General features: G+C 37.5%; 1 protein-coding gene across 6 annotated transcripts in view; it reads right to left on the bottom strand.

Annotated features, from left to right (window-relative positions):
• Positions 1 to 498: 498 nt before the first annotated feature.
• APOO (apolipoprotein O) overlaps positions 499 to 26,344 on the bottom strand; it is a 35,684-nt gene continuing 9,838 nt past the window's right edge. The window contains exons 5-9 of one of the 6 annotated variants that reach the window (XM_074905811.1): positions 25,298 to 25,393; positions 22,407 to 22,498; positions 16,801 to 16,908; positions 4,339 to 4,434; positions 515 to 1,292 (exon numbers count right to left, since the gene is read on the bottom strand). In XM_074905811.1, coding sequence (XP_074761912.1) covers positions 4,366 to 4,434; positions 16,801 to 16,908; positions 22,407 to 22,498; positions 25,298 to 25,393 — 365 coding nt within the window. In that variant the 3' untranslated portion in view covers positions 515 to 1,292; positions 4,339 to 4,365. The other 5 variants (XM_074905803.1, XM_074905775.1, XM_074905786.1 and 2 more) reach the window with 5 other exon arrangements.

Here is a 26,344-nt window from a genome sequence, read left to right as displayed (position 1 = left end):
TCTAAAACAATCATAGAAGCACACACTGAACATGTCAGGAGATACTGTTTTTCCATCTGAGACAACCACATGCCTTATGCCTGTATTAAAAAAAAAAAAAAGGCCTGTTTTATAATGCCCACACAGACTGGTATTTGCCTCGCCAGGGTCTGGTTGTTTTTCTCTAAACATTTGTGGAATACGCTCAGCTGGAATACCTAACCAAGTAATAACAAAGATGTTTAAAAGCATTTTGAATCTGATTTACTTTGTATTTTCTTCCCTGTTCTTTAGAAAGTTAATATACCATACCAGCACACATTTAATTCCATCCTTCCTCCATTCCTCATATTCACTGATTAATTTAGCAACATTTAAGACTCACCAACACAGCTTTAAATGCTCCAAGCTACTTGTATTACAGTAACTTGTAAAGCATCATGCCCCACAAGACTCACTCATGAAAATGGCAACATATTATGAAAGGGTTTTATTGTGCAAAGATTTCAAAATGCTGGAAAACCTTTTGTATTTCCCTTTGCTTCCCCTTTTCCTGCCCTCCCCTGGCTGGGAATAAGGAAACAGCCAAGTTAATTCTATAGCTGGTTCCCACCACTGTAACGTTCTGGTTCCCACTGAGCTGTGCATTCAAGCAAAAACAAGAACAAACGTTAACAGCTCCATTCCCATCCATCTACTAGACAGGAACTCACAGATGCTTCATTATATACCTCCTGCTGGCACTGATGAGGCAGAAGATTTGTATAGAAAGGAGGGGCACACTCAGACAAAACACAAGAGTCACTGTAATTGTTCTCATTCGTAATTCTATGAGCTAATGTTAGCCAAAACATCGTGCTACTTCAAGCTTTTCCTCACTGTTAAAAAATACAGGCATTGTCAACAGCATCTCGAGAACCTTTCACAGATTGTACAAATGTCACATATATGAATTTAAAGAAGATAGGAGGCGAGAAAAAAACAGGACTATTTTGTGTAACTGGAATTTTATTTTATATATAAATAATAAGAGACTGAAGAATTTTGAGGTTTGCTACTAGCAATGCTGATCCTGCAATGGGACAAGCATGGACAGACTTGAGTCCCGCTGCAGAACTGAGGACAAGGTCTCAAGGCTGACCTAAAATACATAGTGTCCTTTCACAGATTCCATACCAGCAGTCCAAGCAGCACACCGTCATTCTTTCCTGAGGCAGAAGGCAGATTAGTCACATTCAAAATCAAAATGGATTCAGATGTTTCTCCTCTTTTTCTTGGGAAACTGTTGCTCATATCTATATTTTTTTATTCACCTATAGCCAAAGAAAGGGGACAGAGGATATGGGGGAGAGAGAAAGAGGGAGAAAGCAGAATTACAATATCATAGGTCTTTTCTTTCAACTGTCAAAGTGTAATTCAAACATTTTTTCCTTTTTTTTTTTTTTTGATGTGGCAAGTTGATCAAACTCTATCTGAGGAGCATAATACAAATTTACTTCTAAGTAAAGATATTTAACTCTTCATATTACTGACATTCGAGCACTAATGATGATGTCTGCTCTAGAGAACTGGATTCCTACAGTTGAACTGTATGGAAATATAAAAAAGAAACAACACTTCATAGCAACAAAGCACCAACTGGAATCTCATGTAGTAAACCAACTTTCTCAAAAAGAATTCTTTTTAAATTCCCATCAAATGCATTTTTTCCTAATCTCACTTACTCGGGTGTAAAGCTGGGATAATTTAATGCAAAGAAATGGAATTACATAAATATAGAACCTGAACAGAGTGAAAATGACATATGTTATCTTCATGGAAAAACACAAAGCCATGTCACTTCCGTGCAACTCCTCAGCACAACAGCTGGATAAAATTAAAGCTTGCTTCTCCAATAATGGGATGTGGTTTGAGCTGTAGTTTGCATATAATTATTGATAACAGACATACTGTAATAAAGGAGGTGCAATGCTGCTGGTTTTTGGAATGGAGACATGTTACTGTCTCCAACCCAAAGTGATTTTGTCCTTGGCTGACCATTCACAATTCAGAGACCCATGCTGTGGCAAACTGTTGAGGAAAATGAGATTGTCTTTATTTTAGTAACCGTATTCAACTAGGAATATTGCCAACAGCTGAAAACAGTGAGACATTCAGGATTGATCTCGTTCAGAATAAACAAACATGTCTTTTCAAAGGTAACAGCAGCATTCTCCAACCTTTGGGATCACCCAAATCCAACAAAACATCTGGACTTGGGTATGGAGCTAAATAACTGGATTCAATTCCAAGCAGAAGTAACAAATCACCGCCCCCGCAGAACAGCTGAAAATTGATACTGAATTGAACTTTCACCATCTGGTTGCTCTCGGTCAAAAAATCTAGCAGTTCCATCTATGTATCTCCTCCAGAAACAACATGTGGCAAAGAAAGTAAATTTCAAAACCAGCAGCACCCAGGTACTTTAAGCACTTGAGTACTTATCTTCACTCTTTAAAAAACCACAGAGGAACATCTGCGACAGCAACTGTTAGTGAGGTTTTCCTCAAAATTTACTTACATAGCATAAGTATATTTACGATTAAGATCCTGAAGACAGAGGGTCTGGATACCAAATTTAGTGAAAGCCTTCCTGACAGTTTCTGTTCCTTTCCTTCCACCACCCCACCCCCACCAACTCCCCACAAAAAGATAATGTGCCTTAAGCAAAAAGCACTAACATTTCAAAAAGTGAGTAAAGACCTACCAGAAATTATATTCACAGAGTATGAAATGCTTAAAGAAAATAAAAGCTATTTATGGATTTCTGTTTCTAATGAACCTTGGTATTTGTACAGTGTCCCACATACAGAAACAAAAGTTAAATTTTCCTGGATTTTTATCATTTAGTAGCTCTGTCCTAATTCACAGTAAGTACAACATTTTAGTGAATTTTAGAGAAGCTTTGCTTCCTCTTGGTTCTCCTGGGTATCTTTACTCAAAAAAACACCTCTTCCTCCTAATTTTTTTTTATTTTTATTTTGCATGGCTATTTTATAAAGGTCTTTTAAATTCTTAAAGTTTTCTTAAAGAAAAGATTTTTCTTAAAGATTTTATATTCATATGTCTGAAGGAAAAAATAATGTAGGCATTAAATCAGCCAGCGAACATACCTTTTAGCCCTTGCGAGAGTTAGCTATAGCAATTAAAAACTCATTAAGGAAAACACAACATTAGAAGATAGTTTTGCTTTTAAAGCTGACCACGTAACAGTGGAACACTGTTGCACAGCAGATGTGTGCGTTCCATCACATCTGCAAACATCTTTGACTGGTGATGATGCATGGAAGAAAAAATGGATGCAGTTTTCTAAATCCGAACTTTATTTACACAGTTGGCAGTTAGGAAAAAAGATCATTTTTCTGGTAAATGGAACACTGCATACAAAAATAATGAGGAGTCCCTACAATGCTGGAATCACTTTCTAATGAAAAATAAGCCTTTAACATAATGTAAAAATAATACAGGGCAGAGACAAGCAACTAGAAAACATGTTCAGAAGAGACATCCTTCATCAACAGATAACACAGCAGACATTATATGATATTTTGTACTAAATAATGTCCAGTTACATTATCAATAATAAGCCTCAAATACAGAGCAATTTTTGTGCTATGAAATTGAACCATCTTAAAGTTGAGAGGGTGTTTTTGTGTGGCTTTTCTAGAAACTGTAACAACCACAGGACTTGCTTGAGTAGAAAGCAGCCCAGTGGCCAAGTCAGAAACAGAACTGGCATTTCAGCTTCTATGAGCTTCTGGCTCATAGAATTGGAAAATGCTGCCTCCATTTCCTCCACCATTCATTCCCGACTGATGAAGTACGTCTCATTAGGGAGGTGCATCAACATGAAAGGTCAGGCACATTGTGGACTGTTACATTCTGTAAGATAACGCTGTATGCTGGCATTGAGAAATCTTTCCGGAAAGGATATCAGCAGGGAAAAGGTTTCTTTCCCTGCCTTCATACCTGCACAAGGGTGACAAAGGAGGCTTTAGGTATGGGAAGCAGAAATGGGGAGAAGGAAAAAGAAAAACCAACTAACAACTAACAATACATTAAAACAAGACCTTGCTAAATTAAACCAGAACCCTTGGCAGAAACATATTTACTTGCTATGCTCTAAAGTTGAAGTATTTAAATTAGTTAAATAGTGTTAAGGAACAAGCATACTCTTAACAAATGTTACAACAAATAAAATTATTACCTGTCTTCTCCTCTTCATCAATATGAAGAAAATAACTACAAGTCAAACTTGCAAATATTCAGCTTTTCCAAGTTATTTTGCTGCTGTAGTCACATACTATTACCACTCTTTACCTGTTTCATGCCAACTGATTTGGTGTTCTACTTCTGGACTCGCTCTTCATTTGAAGCAGCATGGATTTCCAGGGACTTGTTACCATCTGCATCACCCTTGCAGAGGGAGAAATACGCACAAAATTTCAACTGAGGCAATCCATGATTAATGTTTTTGCCAGAACAGAAACCCTCTTCAAAAGCTGAAACCAAAAATTCTTGCAAAATCACGTGGTTGATGAGACTAATTCGGTATAATATACTCAAATATGATCTTCTCCCAAACGGTTTCTAGATTTACATCTTCCTGTAGTTAGCTGAGCAATTAAAGGTTTTGAAAGAACAAGTAGTTCAACAGAAATGCTTTAATTGACTCATTTTGCCTGCACTAATAACAGAGGATGAATTCCCACAGAGTAGTTGCTATTTTGCATTCCCTAAATTCTGTGTGGATTTATACAATAGGTCTCTTTTAATACATATCCTTTGAGAGAGTGTTCTCACACTTTCCCCAAAATAAATGATAGCAATCAAAGAAGGGAGGGAGGCTTGTTAGAGTGTCTGGTCTATCTACTTGCCAAGTATGCTATAACGAACAGGCATTTGACTATAGTTTTAAATAGATATCAACAAAACATACTTAAAGGGCCACACACGGCTATGGGACTGAAGCACATGACATACAAGGACAGACTGAAATGTGGGCCTGTTCAGTCTGGAGAAGACCAGACAAAGGGGGAACCTAATTGCTATCCACAGTTCCTTAATGGGCATTTACATATTTGGAAGAGCTATGCTTCCCAGAGGTTCACACCAAAAGGACAGGGAGCAAAGGACACGAGCATGGTAAATTTCTATTAGATCTAAAATAAATGTATTGCACCATTGATCAAGCACTGGAGCAGGTTTTCCGGAGAACTTTTTGAATCTCCATCCTTGGAAATATTCAGCACTTGCCAGCACGAGGCCTGAGCCAATAAATCTAACTCCTAAGCTGTCTGTTTTGAACAGGGTGTTGGATGAATTGATCAGTGGTGGCACCCAGCCTTAATTATTCTTAAATTCTACATATGAAAATTAAACGGAATTTTCTTTTTCTTCTAAAAAAGATATTTTTACCAATTCAACTTAAATGTGATAGAAAATATGAAAAAAAGAAGCCAGAAGAGACTAGAAGACAAACATTTCACAGGATGGGTCAAATTTATGTCCCAGCACAAACTGAATGTTATGCATAAGGCATCAAGTCTGTGAGATCCTGCATATGCTGTGCTGAAGACAGGGACTCAATACATTAAGATTCAATTATTAAGCTAATTCTTAAATTTCTTATTCAAAATATGCCTAGCAAGAACTTTAAAAGGTAATTCTTTCTTTCAAAAGCCCATTCTGTTTTGTTCACTATGCTGGGTATTTTATAGTATAGGAAATCACATCTACAAACCACACCCATTTCAAAATAATGATCTGCTCTAATTTTCCTGTAGAGGAACTTGTAAATTATGACATTTTACTACAATTTATAATGAATAATCTGATTTGCAATGCTTCATCTCAGGGATTACTCAATCCTGAACAAATGAACTAAAAATAAGTTAATAAATTGTTCACAGAGAGTTCTATGTTTTTCCACTTGCTTGTTTTAACTTGTAAAAAACAAATACCATCTAGATAACCTTTTTTTTTTTTTTTTTTGTCCTGAAAGAGGTAACAATCCCCATAGCAACACACACACAAATGTACAGGAAAATAAGGGTCTTGCTCAGTTCCTTTGTTTCTGTGAGCTCAGTAGATCTCATCACAGGGCTTGTCTTCACTAGATCTGTTAACCCAGAGTTATTTAATTCGAGCCAATCCACTGCTAAACTGTCATTCCTCACACAAACTCATTTGCTGAATTAGCAATTAAGAAGTTCTTTTAACTCCTGCCACTGTACATGCCCACTACATAGTGAGCCTGAGTGAGACTGATCAAGCAGTAACATGGGTAGCCAGAAAACTTTTCCTTTCAACTGGCACAGGAAAAACACAGCTAATTTTGCAACAAAGTGTCAAAGTCCTCTAGTCATACTCAAAACCAGATCAGAAGCAAGAAATGTGTTTAGATCAATGACCCAGAAGACAGACCTCCCCTGTGCCATGATGCCCTCTCATAATTAGAAGCAGGCACATGATCAAGACGGTCTTTCTACTTTCTGGCTCCACACAACCACTCCATAATATATCTGAGTGGCCAGAGGAATTCACGCATCAGAGCTCTATCCCACAGCTGAAGGGGAAGTATTTTGCATTCTTATGCTTCTGACAGTTTCAACCAAAAGGTAACTGATAAGAAATCTCTGTAACACATTCATTAGTGAAGTGGTCAGTACATTAGGATTCCACGTGGTTAAAAAAAAAAAATCATTTGAAGTTGAAAATAATACTGGAACTAAGGGGACCATACACAATGCTTTTTGTAAGATTTCAACACGAGTGATTAAAAAATACCCCACCTTCGCTCTCAATATCTAACAGAGATACATTGAGACCTAAATTTTAAACAACAAACTTAAGCCACAATGATTTCTCTGAAAATCTTCCTTCCATACTGAGAAAAATGCCCCAAAGCAACCTAGCCTAATGTAAAAAAAACCCTGAAGGTATGGTGGCTTTTTTCTTACATTACAGACTATCCAGATGCAGAAGTTAGTTTCTGTTGCTACCTCTGAAAAAAGTCTTATAGATGGCCAGACCCTTTTACACTGGCAACCTCAAGAGACTAAATCCAAAGACAGGTATTAATCTCTCTCATGCTTATGGGAAACTCTTGAAAGGTAGAGTGCAGCCACCAGAAAAAAAACCAATGGCTCATCTGGGCTCAGAGATTAATAATTTACCTTTTCTTCTGTCCTCTTCTCTTTGCAATGTATTGCTTAGAATAAAGAGAACATCACTGGTTTACTTTATTCATCCTCCACTGGTCAATCAATAACTTATTCTCTTTTTTTTATTTTCAGTTGAGCTTGAACTTGACTTTCTCAGAAATACGAAGCATTTGTAAAAATGTTACTCTAAACTGCCCTGAAAAAGCCCAACTTTTTGCAGAGTAGATTCTGTCTTTCCCACCTCTAGCACATTCAAATTCACTGCTACCCATACTAAGGATCCAACTAAAAAGAATAATTTTTTTCAAGTTTTACTCTGTTGTTCTTACTACCAAGCAACAAAAGGAGAGCATATGACAGAGAACAGTATTTCCTGTCAGAAGTAGATGTTTATCTTTCAGTTCAGATGACCAAACTTTTGCTTGTTTGTTCAGAAACTACCAAAAACAATTCTTACAAGCATTTGCTGTAGAAAGGAGTTCTCTCATCTGCTTATGTTGTGTTTTAAATGATGCTCAAAACACAAGTGACTTAAAAACTCTCTTCTTAAAAAACAATTTAAGGTTTGCTACAGTCACAATCTGTGATGCTGAAGGTAAAGCTCCCCAGTCAACACACTGACACAACTTCCACCAGAGCTTTCAGGTGAGGAAAGTTCAGGTCTACAATTTCCTTAATGCTTGTTCTGAGCAAGCACAAGAAACCAGCACCCAATGCTGAGCAGTCTTTGTACTTGGAAGCAAAGCTAGCCTGGGGACTTGGAAGTCACCAGCTAGCACTTTAGAAAATACCCAGAGATAGCCATATAGAGATTTGTTAATATTTATATATTTTTATGTGTGTAATACATATATATCTATAGGTTAAAAATATATACTACTATTAGTAAGTCAAGATGGTGTCTATCAACAGACCAGGCAGGAGTGAAAACCAAACAATAAGACACAAGAGTGTCTCAATCTCTGAAGCTGTTTTAATCAAAGGACAGACAGAAAAAAAAAAACCCAAACCATTAAAAAAATCAGTTTCCTGTAAGATCTTATTACTGATTGGATCAAAGTAGGAAAGAGCACACACTTGAAGATCAAGGAACAAGATCTGAAGAGGAGGGTGTTCTTAGAGCTCTAGTGCTGTTCTATTTTTTCATATTTTGGCCACTTTAATAAAAACAACAGGTGTCCAACTCAGTGTCAGGGAAGAGAGAGAATCCAGAAAGGCTGAAAATACAGCAAAAGTCTCTGAGTGGTATAAATACAAGACAAAGTGAAGAACTGTTTCTGCATGTTTCAGTACGTATTAGCACACTGGCTGGAACAAAACCTGAGTTTAAGTGACTTGGTGCCATAACACCACAAGACAAAGACAAAGTCATTATAGTATGAGAGCTAACAACCCTACAACACAATAAACCAGTACAAATTATGGAAGTATAGAAATCAGCAGCAGAAGAGGAAGGCCAAAAAGGCTGCACTTCATGAAAATAAACATCAAATGAGCTAACTGACAAACAGACCAGACAGTTAGAAGCTTACAGGTAATATGTTTTGAACTGTAGCTCTGAATTACTAATCTTCAAGCAGCTTTCTGTAAATAAGTTATAATCCTTTGTATGGAAAACCACAGTCCTTAAGTTTATGCTCCTGCACAAAATCCTCAAGCTGCTCATCCATCCCTCTGACCTAAGGACAGGTATTAAAGCTGATAAACTCAGATAGTATTAAACAGTTTGTTGTGGAGAAAAAAAAAAAAAGCTGCAATTCACTGGCTTAACAGTTCAGTTAGTTCAACACTAAGGCAAAAAGTGTAGAAGAAAATAAACGTTGAAAAAGATCTTGCATGAACTACAATAACATCGGGCAGAGCAGAGGGACCAGTTACGCACAAAGACTAGCTGAAAGCAGTGCAGGGTATTAGCCCTGGTAACTGCAAAACTCCAGTAATGAAAGTTTGGTGCTGCCTAAGGCTATCAAAAGGCTTTCAAAGACACCAGAATTGCATAAAGGTGTAAGCTTCTCTACAAATTTTGCATGCTAACTTTAAGATAAACAAGGTTTGAGGGACATGATCCATTTCACTATCACTTCCCCTGAAGATTTACAACTGATAATATAAATGTTAATACTATTTCCACTGATTTTTGTGGAATTACTTCTTGTGAGTAAAGATCACTTAAGCAAGCAAAAGACTTTCAGAAGATAAAAAGCCTTAAAATATACCTGGTGACCCAATAAGATGGTTACATTTCTTCTACTATCTTCTCTACAAGGGGGAAGTAGAAAAGTTGACCACTTTTTATTGAAATAAAGAATAAAGAAGCTGAATAACTGCTCCTGCTCCCCCTTATTAGGAAAATGTTTCATCCTTTTGGAAATAAAGAATGTGAGCACTGATTTTTATTTATGTTACTTGTGTAGTTTTAGCAAAGGGCTTTCATCCTGACATCCTGAAGAGCTGGTTCCTCCAACAAGCCAGCTTCAGGATACCAGAATGCTACACTGTAAACAGCACATTCAAAACCTTTTTAGACTGACTTGCTGTATGGAGGGGCTCCAGGCAGAATGTTTTGAAATGTAGCAGTAGAAAGTCCTGGAATTCATCTTCCTTGGCAAAACTTAGATTTCAGTTGATATGACCTCAATTTGGCACAGGTTTTCGTTTCATAAAACCTTCAGAAAATCAGCATACCACATCTATTTTAATGACATACTGCTGCACAAACATGAAGTTATGCACAGCTGTGGTACCTATGACTATCAAACAAATTATGAGCAATGTAACAAATTAACACAAGCCAAGAAGAGCCACCCATATACTGCTTGACTATTTGCAAGAATCCTTTGTGTAGCAACAGGAAAATGCTAGAGTAAATGTCACAAAACCAAAAAAAAAATCATGTTTTGCTCTGGCATAGTTTCACAAAGTGAGTTACATCTGCTGTAACAACATCAAGAATAACATTTATATTTGCCTTAACTAGTTAAGGAATCTAGCTGCCTAGTAGACAGTAAGAAATAAATACACAAAACCGACCCAGTTCTTTCACAGGGCTGTCAAGACAGAAGTCCCAGAACCTATCCCAGAATGCTTTGCCAATTTTAGTACATGATAGTTAGAAGTATTTATTTTCTTCCAAGACACTTCTGTTAGGAGTAAAAGCTCCAGTAAGAATGTATCTTAAGCAGAAATTATTTTGATGGAAAAGTTGATACTGATTTGGTGAATCTAATAATCTGTGGGAACAAAAAGTACTTTTTTTGCCCCAGTATAACCATACAGCATTAGAGACAGACTGAAAGTTTTTCTCGGGTAGACTTCACCTCTCATCTCATGTTAGGGACATACCAGTGCTTACATGTATATAAAAAAAACCCCAACAACCAAACAAACAACACACACCAACAAAAAAAAAAAAAAAAGGTTTTCATTATTAACTGTGACTGACCACATCCTGATAGATCATCACAACATTGTCTTAAAAAAAACCCAGAACAACAAAAAAAGAAACCTGCCCCTACCTCCCCAAACTCTCAATGATTCAATGATGTATTTCATACTGCTTCACTGACACAGACCGAAGGAAGTTTCAGAGCAGATTTCTTCCATTAGAAATATTTTTCAGTCCACATTCGAGCAACTTCAAAAGCATGTGACTTTTTACAACTGCTGTTCAGCTTCTCTAGACACCAGGGAGACAATACCTTCTCTTTAACAATTTCAGAGGACAAAGAAACAATGAGGCTGTGTGCTCCCGGGGTAAGAGATCACTGAACATCTGAAATGCAAGCAATTTCATCAAGTGCGTAATGCTTCTTCATTTGAGTCACAGGATTTTCATATCCTGCCTAATCCATCACATTAAATGGCAACAGTTAATGCTAACAGTATCTGAACAATTAGACAAAATTTAAGTCAAAACCATCCAATGGAATTTCACTCCTTTGTGCAAATAACATATTTTGGCAACTAAAGGGTGTGATTTAAAGATTCTGCAAGGAGGAAGAGAAAGAAGTGTGTTTACTTAGTGGTCTCTGCAATTTTGCATGTCGTTTGTTTTTCTGCTGAGGTAGCAAGTGCTTGAATAAGCCTTATAATAAGATGAAAGCTTCAGAAGTTTTTGCCTTCCAATAACAACCACGTGTTTCCTTTTGAAAGCCTGGGACACAATAAAATAAAAAGCTCAGCTAATTTTTACTGATGCTGTCAGTTTGTCTTTCTGAAATGTTTTAATGTTGCCTATTTTTTTGAGATACTTTTGACAGCTTAGGTTTTAGGAAAGGTACAGTATGATTGATTAACTTGTGTTTATTCAAAGAGCTATACAAGTGCATTTACTGAAGTGCCTAGGGCCAATACAGGATGAGTATCCACTGATGAAAGTCTCCAGTCTCATAAGACTCAGCAACTGACAGGATACATGAGCACTGTTCTAATCCAGCTTGTTTGGACCTAGTCCCACACCTACACCTATGTAGGGAATTCAGTCCCATACCCACATTCTATTCAAGTGCGATTGACTCTCCAAAACATCTCCCTCCCAGTGGCCCTTATATCTTCGGCCTCTGGGTTGAAAATACCATGTTCTTGTCAGATAGGACTTCTGGTTTACAACTACCCAGAAGCTATACATCACCGGCAACCTAGTATGAGCTGTTACCACTTGTGTGCTCTAGCTCTATCAGGAGGTCCGCAGCAGAAGACCAAGACTTTCTGCTGGTTCAAAGCTGTTTTCTAATCACCTGTTAGTTTTGCCACGTTACATTAAACAACTAAAATAAGAGATAGGAAGCAGTCCGCAGATATGGCAGCAGTTCATATCAACAGAACAAGCATAGTTACTTAGAAATCAGGAATTAAAGATGCAGTGACTTTAGAAGTTAATTTTAAACCACAGAAGCTTTACGTTATGCACCTGAACTTTTATTTCTTTCAGTAGCAGTTAAAAAAATTCCCTAAAAACCTTACAGGCTCTCCCTGGCACCCATTTAATCAACTCACACAGTCCTCTGGTATCTTACACTCTGCTTCACTGAGCCATCTAAATATATTTGCTAGAAGTCAGTTTGCTTATCTATATTAGAGTGGTACAACTACAAAGAGAGCTTGCTCCTGCGGGATAACAGAAATGTCTAGTAGATAAAAAACCAAAAACATCATTAAGATACTTAACTTCAGAAGCTTCAAGCAGGTTCTAAATTATGCTCAAGACATTACATAATGTAATGATTCATTAAAAGAAGTTCTCATTTCTTCACAATCTTCAACTAATATCATGAATCAATCACAGAAACTTGGCAGCATTTTGTAGAGTGCAAGATGCATCTTGAAGCAGCAAAACAGAATTTTCTTCTTTATGATTTTTGGGCGGGGGGGAATATTTATGAATATTTGCTCGAACATAATGATGTCACTGTTACTGCTCTATTGGACATTACTATCCAGTCATAACATCTAGCAATTTGTAGAAGCAAGCAATTATAGATACATAAAACCAGAATCCTACAATTCACTACAGTTTTGTATTATGTTTGACCAACTCTATAAAGTTTAAGTACTGTGTCCAGTTCTGGGTTGCCCAGTATAAGAGACACATGGACATTCTGGACAGAGTCCAGCAAAAGGCCACAAAGGTGATGAAGGGAGCATCTCTCCTATGAGGACAGGCTGAGAGAGCTGGGACTGTTCAGCCTGGAAGAGGGAAGGCTCAGGGGGAATCTCATCCGTGTGTATAATACCTGAAGGGAAGGTGCACATAAGATGCAGCCAGGCTCATTTCAGTGGTGTTCAGTGACAGGACCAGAGGCGACAGGCACACACTGAAACACAGGAGGGTCCCTCTGAACATCAGGAAACACTTTGTACTGTGAGGGTGGCTGAGGCCGGGCACAGGTTGCCCAGGGAGGTTGTAGAGTCTCTGTCCTTGGAGATATTCAAAAGCTGCCTGGACACGGTCCTGGACAACTGGCTCTAAGTGGCCCCACCTGAGCAAGGGGTTGGACCAGATGATCTCCAGAGGTCCCTTCCAACCTCAACCATCCTGTGGTTTTATAGAAAAATGTAATACACGTTATATATATAGTCCATACAGTGTATTATACTCTACTTGGCAGAGTACCATGAGATAAAGCCCTGGAGGAAAGAGGGGCACAAGAAAGTTGGTTAATATTAAAGGATCACCTCCTCCAAGCTCAGGAGTGATGCATACTGACCAAGAGGAAACTAGGTAAACCCGAAGGCCTGAATGGATGAACAAGGAGGTTCTGGACAAGCTCAAACACAAAAAGAAAGCCTACAGAGAGTCAAAGCAAGGACAGGTAGCCTGGGAAAAATACAGAGAAACTCTTCAAGCAGCCAGGGATCAGGTTAGGAAGGCCAAAGCACTACCAGAATTAAATTTGGCCAGGGACATCAAGGGCAACAAGAAAAACTTCTATAGATACATCAGTGGTAGAAGGAAGACTAGGGAAAATGTGGCCCCTCTCTGGAAGGGAACAGGAGACTTGGTTACTCAGGATATGGAAAAGGTTGAGGTACTCAATAAATTTTTTGCTTCAATCTTCATTAGCAAGTGCTCCAGCCACACTGCCCAAGACACAGAAGGCAAAGGTAGGGACTTGGAGAATAAAGAACTGCCCACTGTAGGAGAAGATCAGATCTGAGACCATTTAAGGAACCTGAAGGTGTACAAGTCCATGGGACCTGATGAGATTCATCTACAGGTCCTGAAGGAACAGGCAGATGAAGTGGCTAAGCCACTATCCATCATATTTGAGAACTCATGGCAGACTGGTAAACTTCCTGCTGAATGGAAAAGGGGAAACATAACCCCATTTTTAAAAAGGGAAAAAGGAAGGCTTGGAGAATTACAGGCCAGTTGGTCTCACCTCTGTGCCTGCCAAGATCACGGAGCGGATCCTCCTGGAAACTATGCTAAGGCATAAGGAGGTGATTGGTGACAGCCAACATGGCTTCACTAAGGGCAAATTGTGCCTGCAAATTCGGTGGCCTTCTACAATGGGGTTACAGCGCTGGCAGATAAGGAAAGAGCAATTGATATCATCTACCTGGATTTGTGCAAACTTTTGGACACTGTCCCACGTGACATCCCTAAATTGGAGAGATGTGGATTTGACAAATGGACCTCTCAGAGGATAGGGAATTGGCTGGATGGTCGCACTCCGAGTTGCAGCCAAGAGCTGCAACTGATGGTGAGTTGCGTTCCTCAAGTGTCAGTGTTGGGACCGGCGCTGTTTAACATCTTTGTTGGTGACACAGACAGTGGGACTGAGTGCACCCTCAGCAAGTTTGCCAACAACACCAAGCTGTGTGGTGCAGTTGACACGCTGGAGGGAAGGGATGGCATCCAGAGGGACCGGGACAGGCTTGAGAGGTGGGACCGTGCAAGCCTCATGAAGCTCAGCAAAGCCAAGGGCAAGGTCCTGCACATGGGTTGGGGCAATCCCAAGCACAAATACAGGCTGGGCGATGAGTGGATTGAGAGCAGTTCTTCAGGGAAGCACCTGAGGGTAGTAGTGGTGAAAACTGACTATGAGCCAGCAATGTGCAGTCACAGCCCAGAAAGCCAACCGTATCCTGGGCTACATCAAGAGAAGTGTGGCCAGCAGGTCATGGGAGGGGATTCTCCCCATCTACTCTGCCCTTGTGAGACCTCATCTGGAGTGCTGTGTTTAGCTCTGGGGCCCCCAACATAAGAACATGGACCTGTTGGAGCAAGTCCAGAGGAGTCCATGAGGATGACCAAGGGGCTGGAGCACCTCCCCTATGAGGACAGGCTGAGAATTGAGGCTATTTAGTCTGGAGAAGAGAAGGTTCTGGGGAGATCTTATAGTGGCCTACAGTACTACAGGGGGCCTACAGTAAAGATGCAGAGGGACTCTCTATCAGGGAGTGTAGTTATAGGTCAAGTGGTAACAGTTTTAAACTGAAAGAGGGGAGATTTAGATTAAACATAAGGAAGAAATTATTTACTGTGAGGGTGGTGAGGCACTGGCACAGGTTGCCCAGAGAAGCTGTGGCTGCCCCCTCCCTGGCAGTGTTCAAGGCCAGGCTGGACGGGGCTTTGAGCAACCTGGTCTAGTGGAAGATGTCCCTGCACATGGCAGGGGGGGTTGGAACTAGGTGATCTTTAAGGTCCCTTCCAACCCAAACCATTGTGTGATTATATATATATATATATATATATAAAAATCTAACATAAAGCATTAATATACACTATTTTAACACACACAGACATACAATAAAATAGTTAGGTACCAATACAAACACTAACTCAAAACCAAGGATAAATTCATTCATGTACGCTAAATAATATGACTTAAATACAGCACAACTATTTCAATGACTATAAATCAACTATGCAAAAGCACTCTTGCTGAGATACTGAGATTTCAAGTAACTAAAGGCACACATGTCTTAAAATGGTGGTCTTGTATAAGCATGGACCACAGGAGTGCTGGAAAAAAAGGTTTCCTTTCTCTGGTGAAGTACACAAGGAAACCCTACTGTATCACTGATGCTCTATAGGGGCAATAAGGAAAGCTGATCCATTCTAAAACTGAAAATAAGCCTGTAGACATTCACTCAGTTGTATTAGCAGCATCAATTCAAAAATACTGTTTTAAAGAAACTTCAGTGCTTGTCAAACTAGAAGACAAAGCCATTATGTTAGCATTTGCTGTGTCATCGGATGCAGGCATCTCTAAGGCATGACATCAGTCTGCTTAGTATAACACAGAACAATAATGCCAGGCCAAAAAAAAACACCCCCCCCCCCCAACTTGCAGAACAGAAAATAAAGATGAATGTATTCTAACTAAAATTAAAATAAATAAATAAATAAAATCACACATGTATGTTAGTCTGACACCTCATACAACATTTAACAATCTAGAAAGTAAAAACTTAGAAACTTTCAGCAATGGCTTGGTACCTCACTAGAATGCCCGCTTCAAATCAGACTCAAAAGAAACTCAGTATTTATTGGCAGTCTTCTGGATGAGAAGCAATTAAATCAAAGTTTCCTAAAATAGGGCTGTAAGTATTAAACCACATGGCTAGTTGTCTAGGACTAAATCCCCAAGAACTGCATATCCCTATAAACTGCTTTTTTTATGACTAGATAGTAACATTTAATAGAGCAGCACACAATGACATCATGCTAGAGCAAATACTTGTGAACATTCAAAGGACAAAAGGGAATAAACTGGAAACAAGATTCTATCTTCTCCCCTTCAAAGAGGAGATATGTAACGAAAAATGTTTTCCGATTTTTAAGATGGAGCTTGTCAAATTGCTTTAAAAAAACCCCAAACAATACCAAGTCACTTTAAATAATCAAGACCATAAAAGCCTTGATCCCTAGCATTCCAATCACAATATTCCCAATTTTCCTATTAAACACTTCATAGATTTTACTAAAGAAAACTTCCAAATAGCACCTCTGAAAGTTTAACTTTTCCAGAGCTTAGAAAAACGAATGAAATCTTAAGTCTTCAGAAATAAAAGCTGAGTGAGAGTGGAAAAAGCAACACTATTGTTAGTATATTTTGTCTGAAAATGCAGTGATAAATTCAGAAATCAAGGTCCTCAGACTTCTTACCTTACCACTTTTTTCCCCAGATTTCTTCTTTTTAGGATTATCCTTCCAAAGAGATTCTACAGCAATATATCCCTGAAGACTCCAGTCATACAGCTGTGTACCAGCAACCTTTGAAACAAAAGATATCAGAAAGCATAAACTTAATAATCTGGGAAATATTATTTTGCTTTGTGTTTAAGTGGAAGAAGTCTCAAAAGACAAGATCTTTAATATCTTCCTGTTCAAGCTCAGGGTGTATAGCGCTAATAAACATCTTGAAAACACATGACACATGAGGAATAAGAAAAGCCTGCTTGGTATAATACTGTTTGAAAGCTACCTGAAAATACATCTGTATAAAAAAGGGTGAATGATCCTGCATGGAAATAAATCTGGTTTCCTTAGGATTTGATGTTCAACAGATTTAACATATGCAAATTATTTCTTAATTTTACTATACTCATTTTAAAGACCAAAAAACCCTCACAAACCACCCAACCCAAGCCTTATTTAGTTTGTCATTATTTTGCCATTTTACATTTTCGCTGCTTTGACAGAACAGTAAGAATACCCCTTTATTTCTTTTTATTTGCTATTTAGAAGAAAGCCCTAATTTGCTGATAGATGGCTGTAATGAATAACCATCTGCCAACTCTCAAAACAGAAGACAGACAGGAAAGAGGGTGTTTGCTATAATACAGCAACACATAATTTTACTACAGGAAAAATCCCTAAATTTAATAAAAGAGTATCTCCTGCCCCTTACATAATATGGAACTATAGTATTCACAGCATCCTTTAAAACTCAGGAGCATTAGGTTTTTACAGTTGTAGGCTCAGGGCAATACTCACTTTCATATCACTATCAGTGAAAAGCAAAAATGGACAATTCGCCCAACTAGACAGCTAATAAAGTAAAAAACTTATGAAATTAAGTAATAAGAAGGTATCATCCTGTCTTCCACAGCAGGGAAAGCTGGAAAACCAAAACTATGAGAACAGGGCAAGCATAAACAATGTTTCTGAAACAGTTTCTGAAAGAAGTTTCTTCCAATCTCCAACAATTCACTGCTCAGAGTACATGCATAACAATGCCCAAGGAATTTCCCTCCTATGAACTTGTTGCACTTCCCCTTGAACCCCAGACATATTTTTAGCATCCACAACATCCTGTGCCATGGCGTTCTACTGCTGGGCATGCATGGTGCGAAGAACCACTTCCCTTTATTTGTCTGAACAAAATTATGTACACCAGTTATGTATCACAGCAGTAAGTGATGTGCTTCTGGCAGAGATCATGTTACTACCTTACAGAAAAGGCTATTTAATAATTAGAATTAAAAGAAAACAAACCCAAATCGGCAACTACATTTCCAAGTCACAACTAAATCCGAAACGTAGGCTGTTTTAAATACAAAGAGCTAGCATATTTGTCACCACATTCGACAATTACATTTGTACTTTGGTTTTAAACAAGTCTGTATGATGCACTGAGTTCTCTCTATATTTGAAGGTGATAAATGTCATCAGAAGAAAAGCATACCAACTGCTTCAGGGATGAACGTGTTAAATCTCCAAAATCCCTGAATTCACACATTACAGATACAGACAGTTACCTTCTTTTTCAAGATCAGGAGTGTTCATTCTCAAGTACTTCAACAAACTAGTTCTGAAAGTCAGAGGAGCCTATGGCTCATCTGGAAAGATAGTGCGATCAGTTGTGCAAGCAGTACAAACCTACCTGGACTGAAAACCAACCACCATAAACAAACAAAGGGTTTTTTTTGTCTGCAATGATATTCTGGACACAGCTATCAACATAAAATGAGAAACAACCACCATCCATAAGCCATTTGTTGTCTTGCTTAAAAATACTCCATTGAAATACTTAAAATCACTCTAAACATAAAAATATTCTCATTATAAAAGCCATATAATCAAGTCAATGAATTGCACTACATGAGAAACTGGTCATTCACATCGCTGGAGTAAAGTGGCTACATCACAAGGTACAGCAACCCAGATAGTTTAGTCTGCCACAGTCAACCAATATTTCAACACTGTACACACCTCCCAAGAGCTGGGACCCACGCACACGTTCACAGTTCGCATGGGTTCAAAAATACAGTTCTAGACTGTAAGCTGAAAATTACAGGGTCAACAGGAACATAGCCAAGAAATGCTTCTAACCACCCAACGCATCCTCTCATGAACACAACACTCGAGTCATATGTTAGGCTTGTGTTTTGTATCTCCTCTTTTTCATGGAGTAGTTGAAGAGGAAGTAGATAAGTGTACTGCAGTTGCCACCACTATTCTTGGCAGTGGCAGGTCAAACCAGAAAAAGTAAAAGGAACAATAACAACACAAACAGTTCATTCAGTTGTTGAACGTGTTCACTCAAACATTCATGCAAAGAGTTCCTTTCAAAGGGGGACAAGTTTTTCAGTCATTTGGAATTCTTAATTTCTGGAAGATAACAATTTCCAGCTTGTTTGTGTTAAATTACAACATGCTAAAATACCATCTCACCATCTCTTAGTGCAACACTAAGTAAGTTTGTATTCTAAAATCTGAAGAAACAAGTTCAAAAGAGATATTGAATGTTTCTCAACAGAGACTCTGAAAGAGTTTGGAAGCAACTTTGGGCCACAAACATCTGTACTAGGCACTACTGGGTAGCGTCAGCAGTCTCTAAGGCCTGATGTGCATGTAAACAAGCTCCCATATTTTAATTCCACACAGAACTGTAAGTATATAATATTGACTATACCATATGATATATATCAAGATTATTGAGCAGAATTATGGTTAGCAATTTTTTGTCTACATTGCATGCTGAGAAACTAAACTGAGAATCCGCTGGCTTTTCTACATTTGTGTTGTTAAAGTAGCCATAACGCAATTTCACAAGCATTTCATTCAGCAGCAAACATCGATCAACTGACCCCAAACTCCTCCTTTTCAACCCACAGTTCCTGTAATCATGTCATGCTCTCAGTTGTGCCAGTACAACTGTTTATGCCTTATGGACTGAACCGAGCAAGGGACAAGGTATAGGTTCAAAACAAACAGAAATAACGTAGTTTGTTGTCAAAAAATAAACTCACGTATTAGGAAGCTTTTCTTTCTTTCAAGAAGGTGGTAAGCATAGCACACACTAGGAAATCTGAGAAGTTCTAATGACAAGGAATAAAAATTAAATTCTAATGATAGAGACTGATTTAAGTAGTTTCATAACGGAAAGTTTTTTCCAGATGGAAGATAAGCTGCAGTAAATACAAAATATTTTGAATGTGTCATGATTAGCTGGAAAGCAATACAGTTCCAAAACACTAAAGTTCCACTAGAATAAAATAAATGTCAGTATTAAATTCAGTTCCCTTACCACATATACAGTCTGACCACTTGTTCAAAGTCATAAAAAGTAAAGTAATACTAGCAGTGAGGAAATAAATCCCTTACAAATGTGTGATGCATTAGAATGATTACTAAAGCAGGGAAAAAAATAATTAGTTTGTGCATGTCTTCCATCTCCAGTTAGATGAATAGTGTCTGAAAACTACCTATTACCAATGGTGAACTCTGCTGCTCTACCTTAGCAACTCATACATTTTCATTAAATAAAAAAGTTTTATTCCAGACAGATGCATCAAGTATTGTACCTCAACTACAAATGTATTTCGCTGTGTTTATTTCCAACTCTCCAATGGAAAATCTTTAATAAAAGCGGGAAGGAAAAAAACCTAAACCTAAACACCCAAAACTCTTTTAGTCTTTTAACGTATGGTCAAATCTGAAAGTTTACCAAATGAAAGGAACTATACCACTGTAAATGAAAAAGCCATGATGAAGTATTCAAATGTGGAAGAAAAATATAAAGAACGTAATATAAAGCATAAATAAATTAAATTTTATGTTCCAGAATATTTCCTATATTCTTCTATTAACTTGGCAAGTGAGCTTTGTACTGCAGGCATCCCTTTCTAGGCTTACAGAATTTTTTGAAAGGCTTATGAAGCATTTCAAAATAATTACTAGAGAGCAAAGTGTTTCCAATTTTAGATTAAAGCATAAAAATTATGAATAGTAAAATGTGGTATGATTAAAACTGTGCTTCTTTAGAAAATAAGAGTGTGATAGAGATTAGAGCAACTAAAAAAGTACCTAGGATATCACTCTCTCCACAGAAGTTTCCAAATTCCTATGTCTAGTGTCCTGACCAAGTCAACAAAGCTAAACCTATTCCAATCAAGCTTCAGGCTCATGGTCTCATATCAGATTTTTCATTACAGTCAAACCAAGAACTGTGAATTAATCAAAGGGCAATCATGCACTTCAAAGTTTTCATAAAATAAACAAGGTATTGTGAAGCTGTTAGTAGCAAATCCATAGTTAAGACAGAACTGAGCTTCTTTAAAAACAGTAACATCAGTTTGAACATCATTCAGTCACTTCCCACTTCACTGTTCAGAAGGCAACTAGAATTTTAATACACAGTTTCCAACAGAAATGTCTAACCTTTTTAAATTTTGGTGGGTTTTTGTCTGCCACTTGTGTAATTTTCACTCCCTGAGAATAACTCAACAGAACTATCCGTATTTAGAGCTTCTGAAACCCGGAAACACTAAAAAAAAGATTCCATTAAATATCAGGGTATCATCATACTGGCAGAGTTCAAACACAGTGGTTTTGACTCTCCCTAAGTTTATGACCTTTCAGTTTTCAAAGAACACCATATGTTCTTGCAAATATCATATTTTCATCCTGACATCTCAGTGTCATTCACAAGTCCCTAATAACTGCATAGCCAATTTACCAAAGCCTGAACTATAAAGAATTTCTGACACATGAAGTATGTGCACTGTGAATGGTTAAAAGCTGGATTTGGAAAAGAATATGCTGGAGAACTGAGGAATCTGACAGGACAATTAAGCGTGGACAGCAAGGCACAGGAACTGACATCAGTAGGGGTGTAAACAATTGTCTGGTCTCTTCAGTTTCTTCTTTCACAGGAAACCCACTTATGCAACTGTAAGTTAATGTGCTTCTTATGTGCCTGATACAACAAATGCACAAACAGGAAAGGGATCCAATAAGCAGCAGAATTCTCAGCCCATTCCAGAATGTGCATGCTATCTGTCTTAAAACTCTTATCCAACAAAAAAGCAGAAAACCTCAATAACAAAGTTTATCTCAAAACACTGTTCCGAAGACTTCTTTACAGAACTTTTTGTTTTGTTGTTGTTCTTTATTTCAAACCCTGTTTTCATCTGCTCTCAAGATATTTCAGGCTTCCTTAGTCTTGTAGGTAAATGTTCAAACTGTACTCACTAAGCATTTTTACATTAATTTATAATTACTTGAGGTTAGAGATTCAGAAAGGAATTATGTTCCTCAAACTGAAGACACTACTGTAGATGTTCGAAAAAAACAGTCACAAAAAGAAACAAGAGTGTCTGACCATCGTTCAGCCTAGACTGCTTGTTCTTTGACAAAATAACTAACATTTTGTTAAGTGCCAAGCACAGACATGGCTTTTAAAAATGGATTACCAGTTAATTTGAAGGCAGGAGGCAATAATCAAAGTAAAAGCCACTTCTCCAAATAAAGGTATCATCACTTACTTTTGCAATAGCAACTGCTTGCTGAGGGTAATACATGGAGGCACCAATACCCATGAGACCTGTGGGATACACTAACTTCTTTATTCTTGAGCCTGTTTCATAACAAAAAAAACAAAAAACACCACAAAACACTGTTAGAATATATGTTAACCAAGACAGCTGAATGGCCCTACCCTTTTATTTATAATCAAAACAATTTTACTAAATACAATTTAGCATATTCTCTGTTCAGTCCTACTGGTTTCTTAAGAAACATGATTACTTTTATCAGTAATTATTCTTTTAAAATTTTAGATATTTTTATGAGTATCTTTCCATAATGAAAAATTACCTTACAACTATATTTACTTTAGTCATAGATGATTTATTTTAGTACTGAATAATGAAGTAAAAGCCACAGCTAAGAGATATGCAAGAGAATTATACCAACTAATACTCTTTTCTAAAAGGAAAAATTCAGGCAAAGAAAGGTTAGGATAACGTTCTTTTGATACATCAAGCAGAACAAGAGACATTCCAATACAAACTTTGTAAGTTACCTTGACTCACAAAAACTGATTTCTTCCACAACGGCGATTATGAATAATTTTTTCTTAAATCACTATTGCAATTTGCAAAGCATTTGAAAGTACTTTTAAAGTACTTACAAATTATGCTATATGCCTATTGCTCAGTCCCCAACTAAATTTTGAACAGTTTAATCAATTTGAACTCTCTATTCAATTATATGAGTCTAAAATAATTTAACTGCCTGAAAAGTTCATCCTCTTATGACAGCTGGCCAGAGGTTGCATATCCTGGCTGGCCAGTGACAACATGCATCACTGAATCAGTTACGGGGCATGCTGCAGTTTATCCAGTCAGAAAGGAACATAGAAGGGAACAGGTGAAGGAGAAGAACAAGCAGTACAGGAGAAAAAAAGTCATAGAACAGACGTACAGGAATCAGGACGCAGCAGTTCTGTTCCTCATAGAACAGCCTGTTCTGTATGTGAAGCCACACGTGCTTCTAATAAAGGAATAATTAATTTTGAAGAGGAAATGCATATTAGAAGTGTTTAAGGTTTCCACTAACATATGCTCAAGATGAGATGAGAAACTTAGCAGTAAACAAGAGACATTCATAAAGTGATGTTTCTAGCCTTGTGAGGAGGGAAGTTGGTACCAATTAGCTGTAAGAAAGCACAGAAAAGGCAAGCTTCACTGCTTTTAATGCCTGGGAACAGGGAAATCTTCGTCAGTGACAGCTTATCAGTGTGCCTACAGCATCACTTTAGGAATAAACATAATAACTGAAGATAGTAATGCCTTCCAACAGGCTGTTACCTGCTGAAGATACCCATTAGAGGGAAGTTTAGGAATACTCCTGTATCCATTCCATTACTACTCAACAAGGCTAGAACAAATTTCTTTAAGGCATTTTACACCATGCTGGATGACTGCACAATATTCACATGATTAAACTCTGAATACCGTACTTCCTACATAGTGGGCAGCTGTATCTTCAAGTGTTAGGCCTGGAAGATTTTTTCCTGTACCTTCCAAGACAGTTTTTCCAGTAAGACCAAGAGGGGATGAGATTAAAAAAAAGAGGACATTTGGTTCTAACTTTCGGTAGCATCAAAATTAAGGGGCACTTCCTTCTACAGCTTGAATACTTTCTGGAAATAACATCCAGTATTGTAAACCATAACCAGACAAAAAGTTTTAAAACTACGGCTCCCATCCTAAAAGATTCACAAATCAGACATTTGTATTATGAGGGATCTTTATTTTTACTAAATACTGAATTAGGATCCTCTAGTCTTTCAGATCCAGCCCCAAGACTGCACTCCCCTCACCCCCTCCCTATTTTGCTACCGTTGTAAAGGCTGGAAGCTGATTTCATTCATAATCACATAACTCAAGAAGCAGGAATCTGAAGAGAAAGAACTTCAAACAGGTAAAGTTGGAGACCTTGATTTTCATTTAAAAAAAGGTTAGAAAAAAAAGTACTGCTTTCATCATCTTCATTAGAAAATGAAATATTTTGAGGACTGCATATACCAGTGCATATATTCACAGGCTGCTTTCCATTTCTACATGGACAAGCACACACTTCCAGTTTGTTCAACACATACAGGCCCCACAAAGGTGTATTTTTATCCGAAGCAAGTCCTCACTAGTACTTAAATTCTAGAACTTTACAGTTCTGTTACCTACCAGTTTTCTTGTGTTACTTCATTTCACTGTATTAAGAATATCTCAATACAAACACAAAAGACTGTTTCACAATTAACAATTCTAAGACAACATTTCTATGAAAGCATAAACATATTAATTTCTTCAACTAGTGTGATGAAATTAACTGTATCATATTTCTATAGCATAAAATGATGGATGTATGTGTGTATAGTACACTCACGAGTTCACAAGTATTTTTGCCAAGTATCACAATCTGCAGCAGCTCTGTGCCTGAACACACGATACTTTGAAGGAACTTGAATATACAACTAATTGTATGCGTGTCACAGTTCAGGAACCTCTGTATTTTACTATAATTTATTCCTCCGCAGTTTTCTACAGTGACATATGTGATCAAGAACTTAAGTAATTAAAAATATTTTTAGGCTAAAAAAATAATCCTTTCCTACTTTTGCTGTAATAAGCTAGAACTGGAAAAGATCAAAGACTAGAATTCCAGTAACAAATACAGTATTCATAAACAATAATTGATGATTATTACACACCTTTTACGTGAAGTTTCTTTATAATTGCAGGAACGCTGTAGAAACAGGCTTGTACAGTTAAGTTAGATCTCATGCATCACAAATAAAAACTAGTACCGAAACCCACAAATAGACTATTTATCCCAAACTGTAACATAAGCAGTTCAAAAGGTTCTCACTTACCTCTAGCAAGAAACAATCCAACAATTCCAGCAAAACCTATCACACCAAGCCTTGGATAAAATCCAGCAGGGGGGTTTTGGAGAAATTCATAGCCTTCTGAAAAGAAGCCAGAACAAAGTGCTTTAATGTAATGTGAAAGTGTTTTTGTGATAAGGAATCATCAATACATGCTGGCAATTGTTATAAAACAAAGAGTTATCAAAACACATTTAACTATCAGGCACATTTCAGATCCGCTGGCATAAAATTCAAAGCCTTTGAGATCTCTAGTGACACATGAATGAAACTGAACATCGTATTGTATTTACCAATTTTCACAGAAGCTTCTGCCTTTGCTCCTGGGCCATGTGTTTTGTTTTGCTCTTTTGCATCTAGATTATATCTTCTTCAAAGTAATGATAAAAACCTTTGCAAAATGGATTCTTACATTTACATATTAACAAGAATTAGTTTCAGTAAAACATCACACAAAAAACAAACTACAGAACAAAGGAAAGACACAGCATAAACAAAGCTCACTCCAAGATGGGGGCCTGATTCGGGAACGAAAAACTATGAAAAAACTTCCATACAAAGGAGTTCAAAAGACTGAGACTGTTAAGTTTAAGGAGAATAGACACAGTATCTAAAATGAGCTCTCGATAGCATCCATGCTCAGTCCTGATGAGCCTAAGTACAAAAGGATGCTTCAAAAATAAAAAATAAATACAAATTATTTTTGATTAATTCAAAATTCTTAGGAGATCCAAGAAAGTAAACCAAACTGAAAGGCTTAACATTACAAACAAAAGACCTAACCCTTGCGACAATTAATAAACATTGCAGAAAATTTCAGTTACTAGTCTGGATCAAGTAAATACTACCAACTAGGAATAAATTGTGAGGCACTTTTTTTTTTTCCCCCTCCCCTTCTTTTCCTGTATAACTGTCATTATTAGTGACATTGGTCAACATAGATGCAGGTCTCAGACTACAATTGTTTAGAAATGTAGTGTCATAAACACCTACAAAGGAAATTTGAACAAATACACAGAGCAAATAAAGTAG

The sequence above is a fragment of the Athene noctua genome, chromosome 1 (genome assembly GCF_965140245.1).
Source record: "Athene noctua chromosome 1, bAthNoc1.hap1.1, whole genome shotgun sequence".
Lineage (NCBI taxonomy): Eukaryota > Metazoa > Chordata > Aves > Strigiformes > Strigidae > Athene > Athene noctua.
This window is presented reverse-complemented; position numbering and strand designations above follow the sequence as displayed.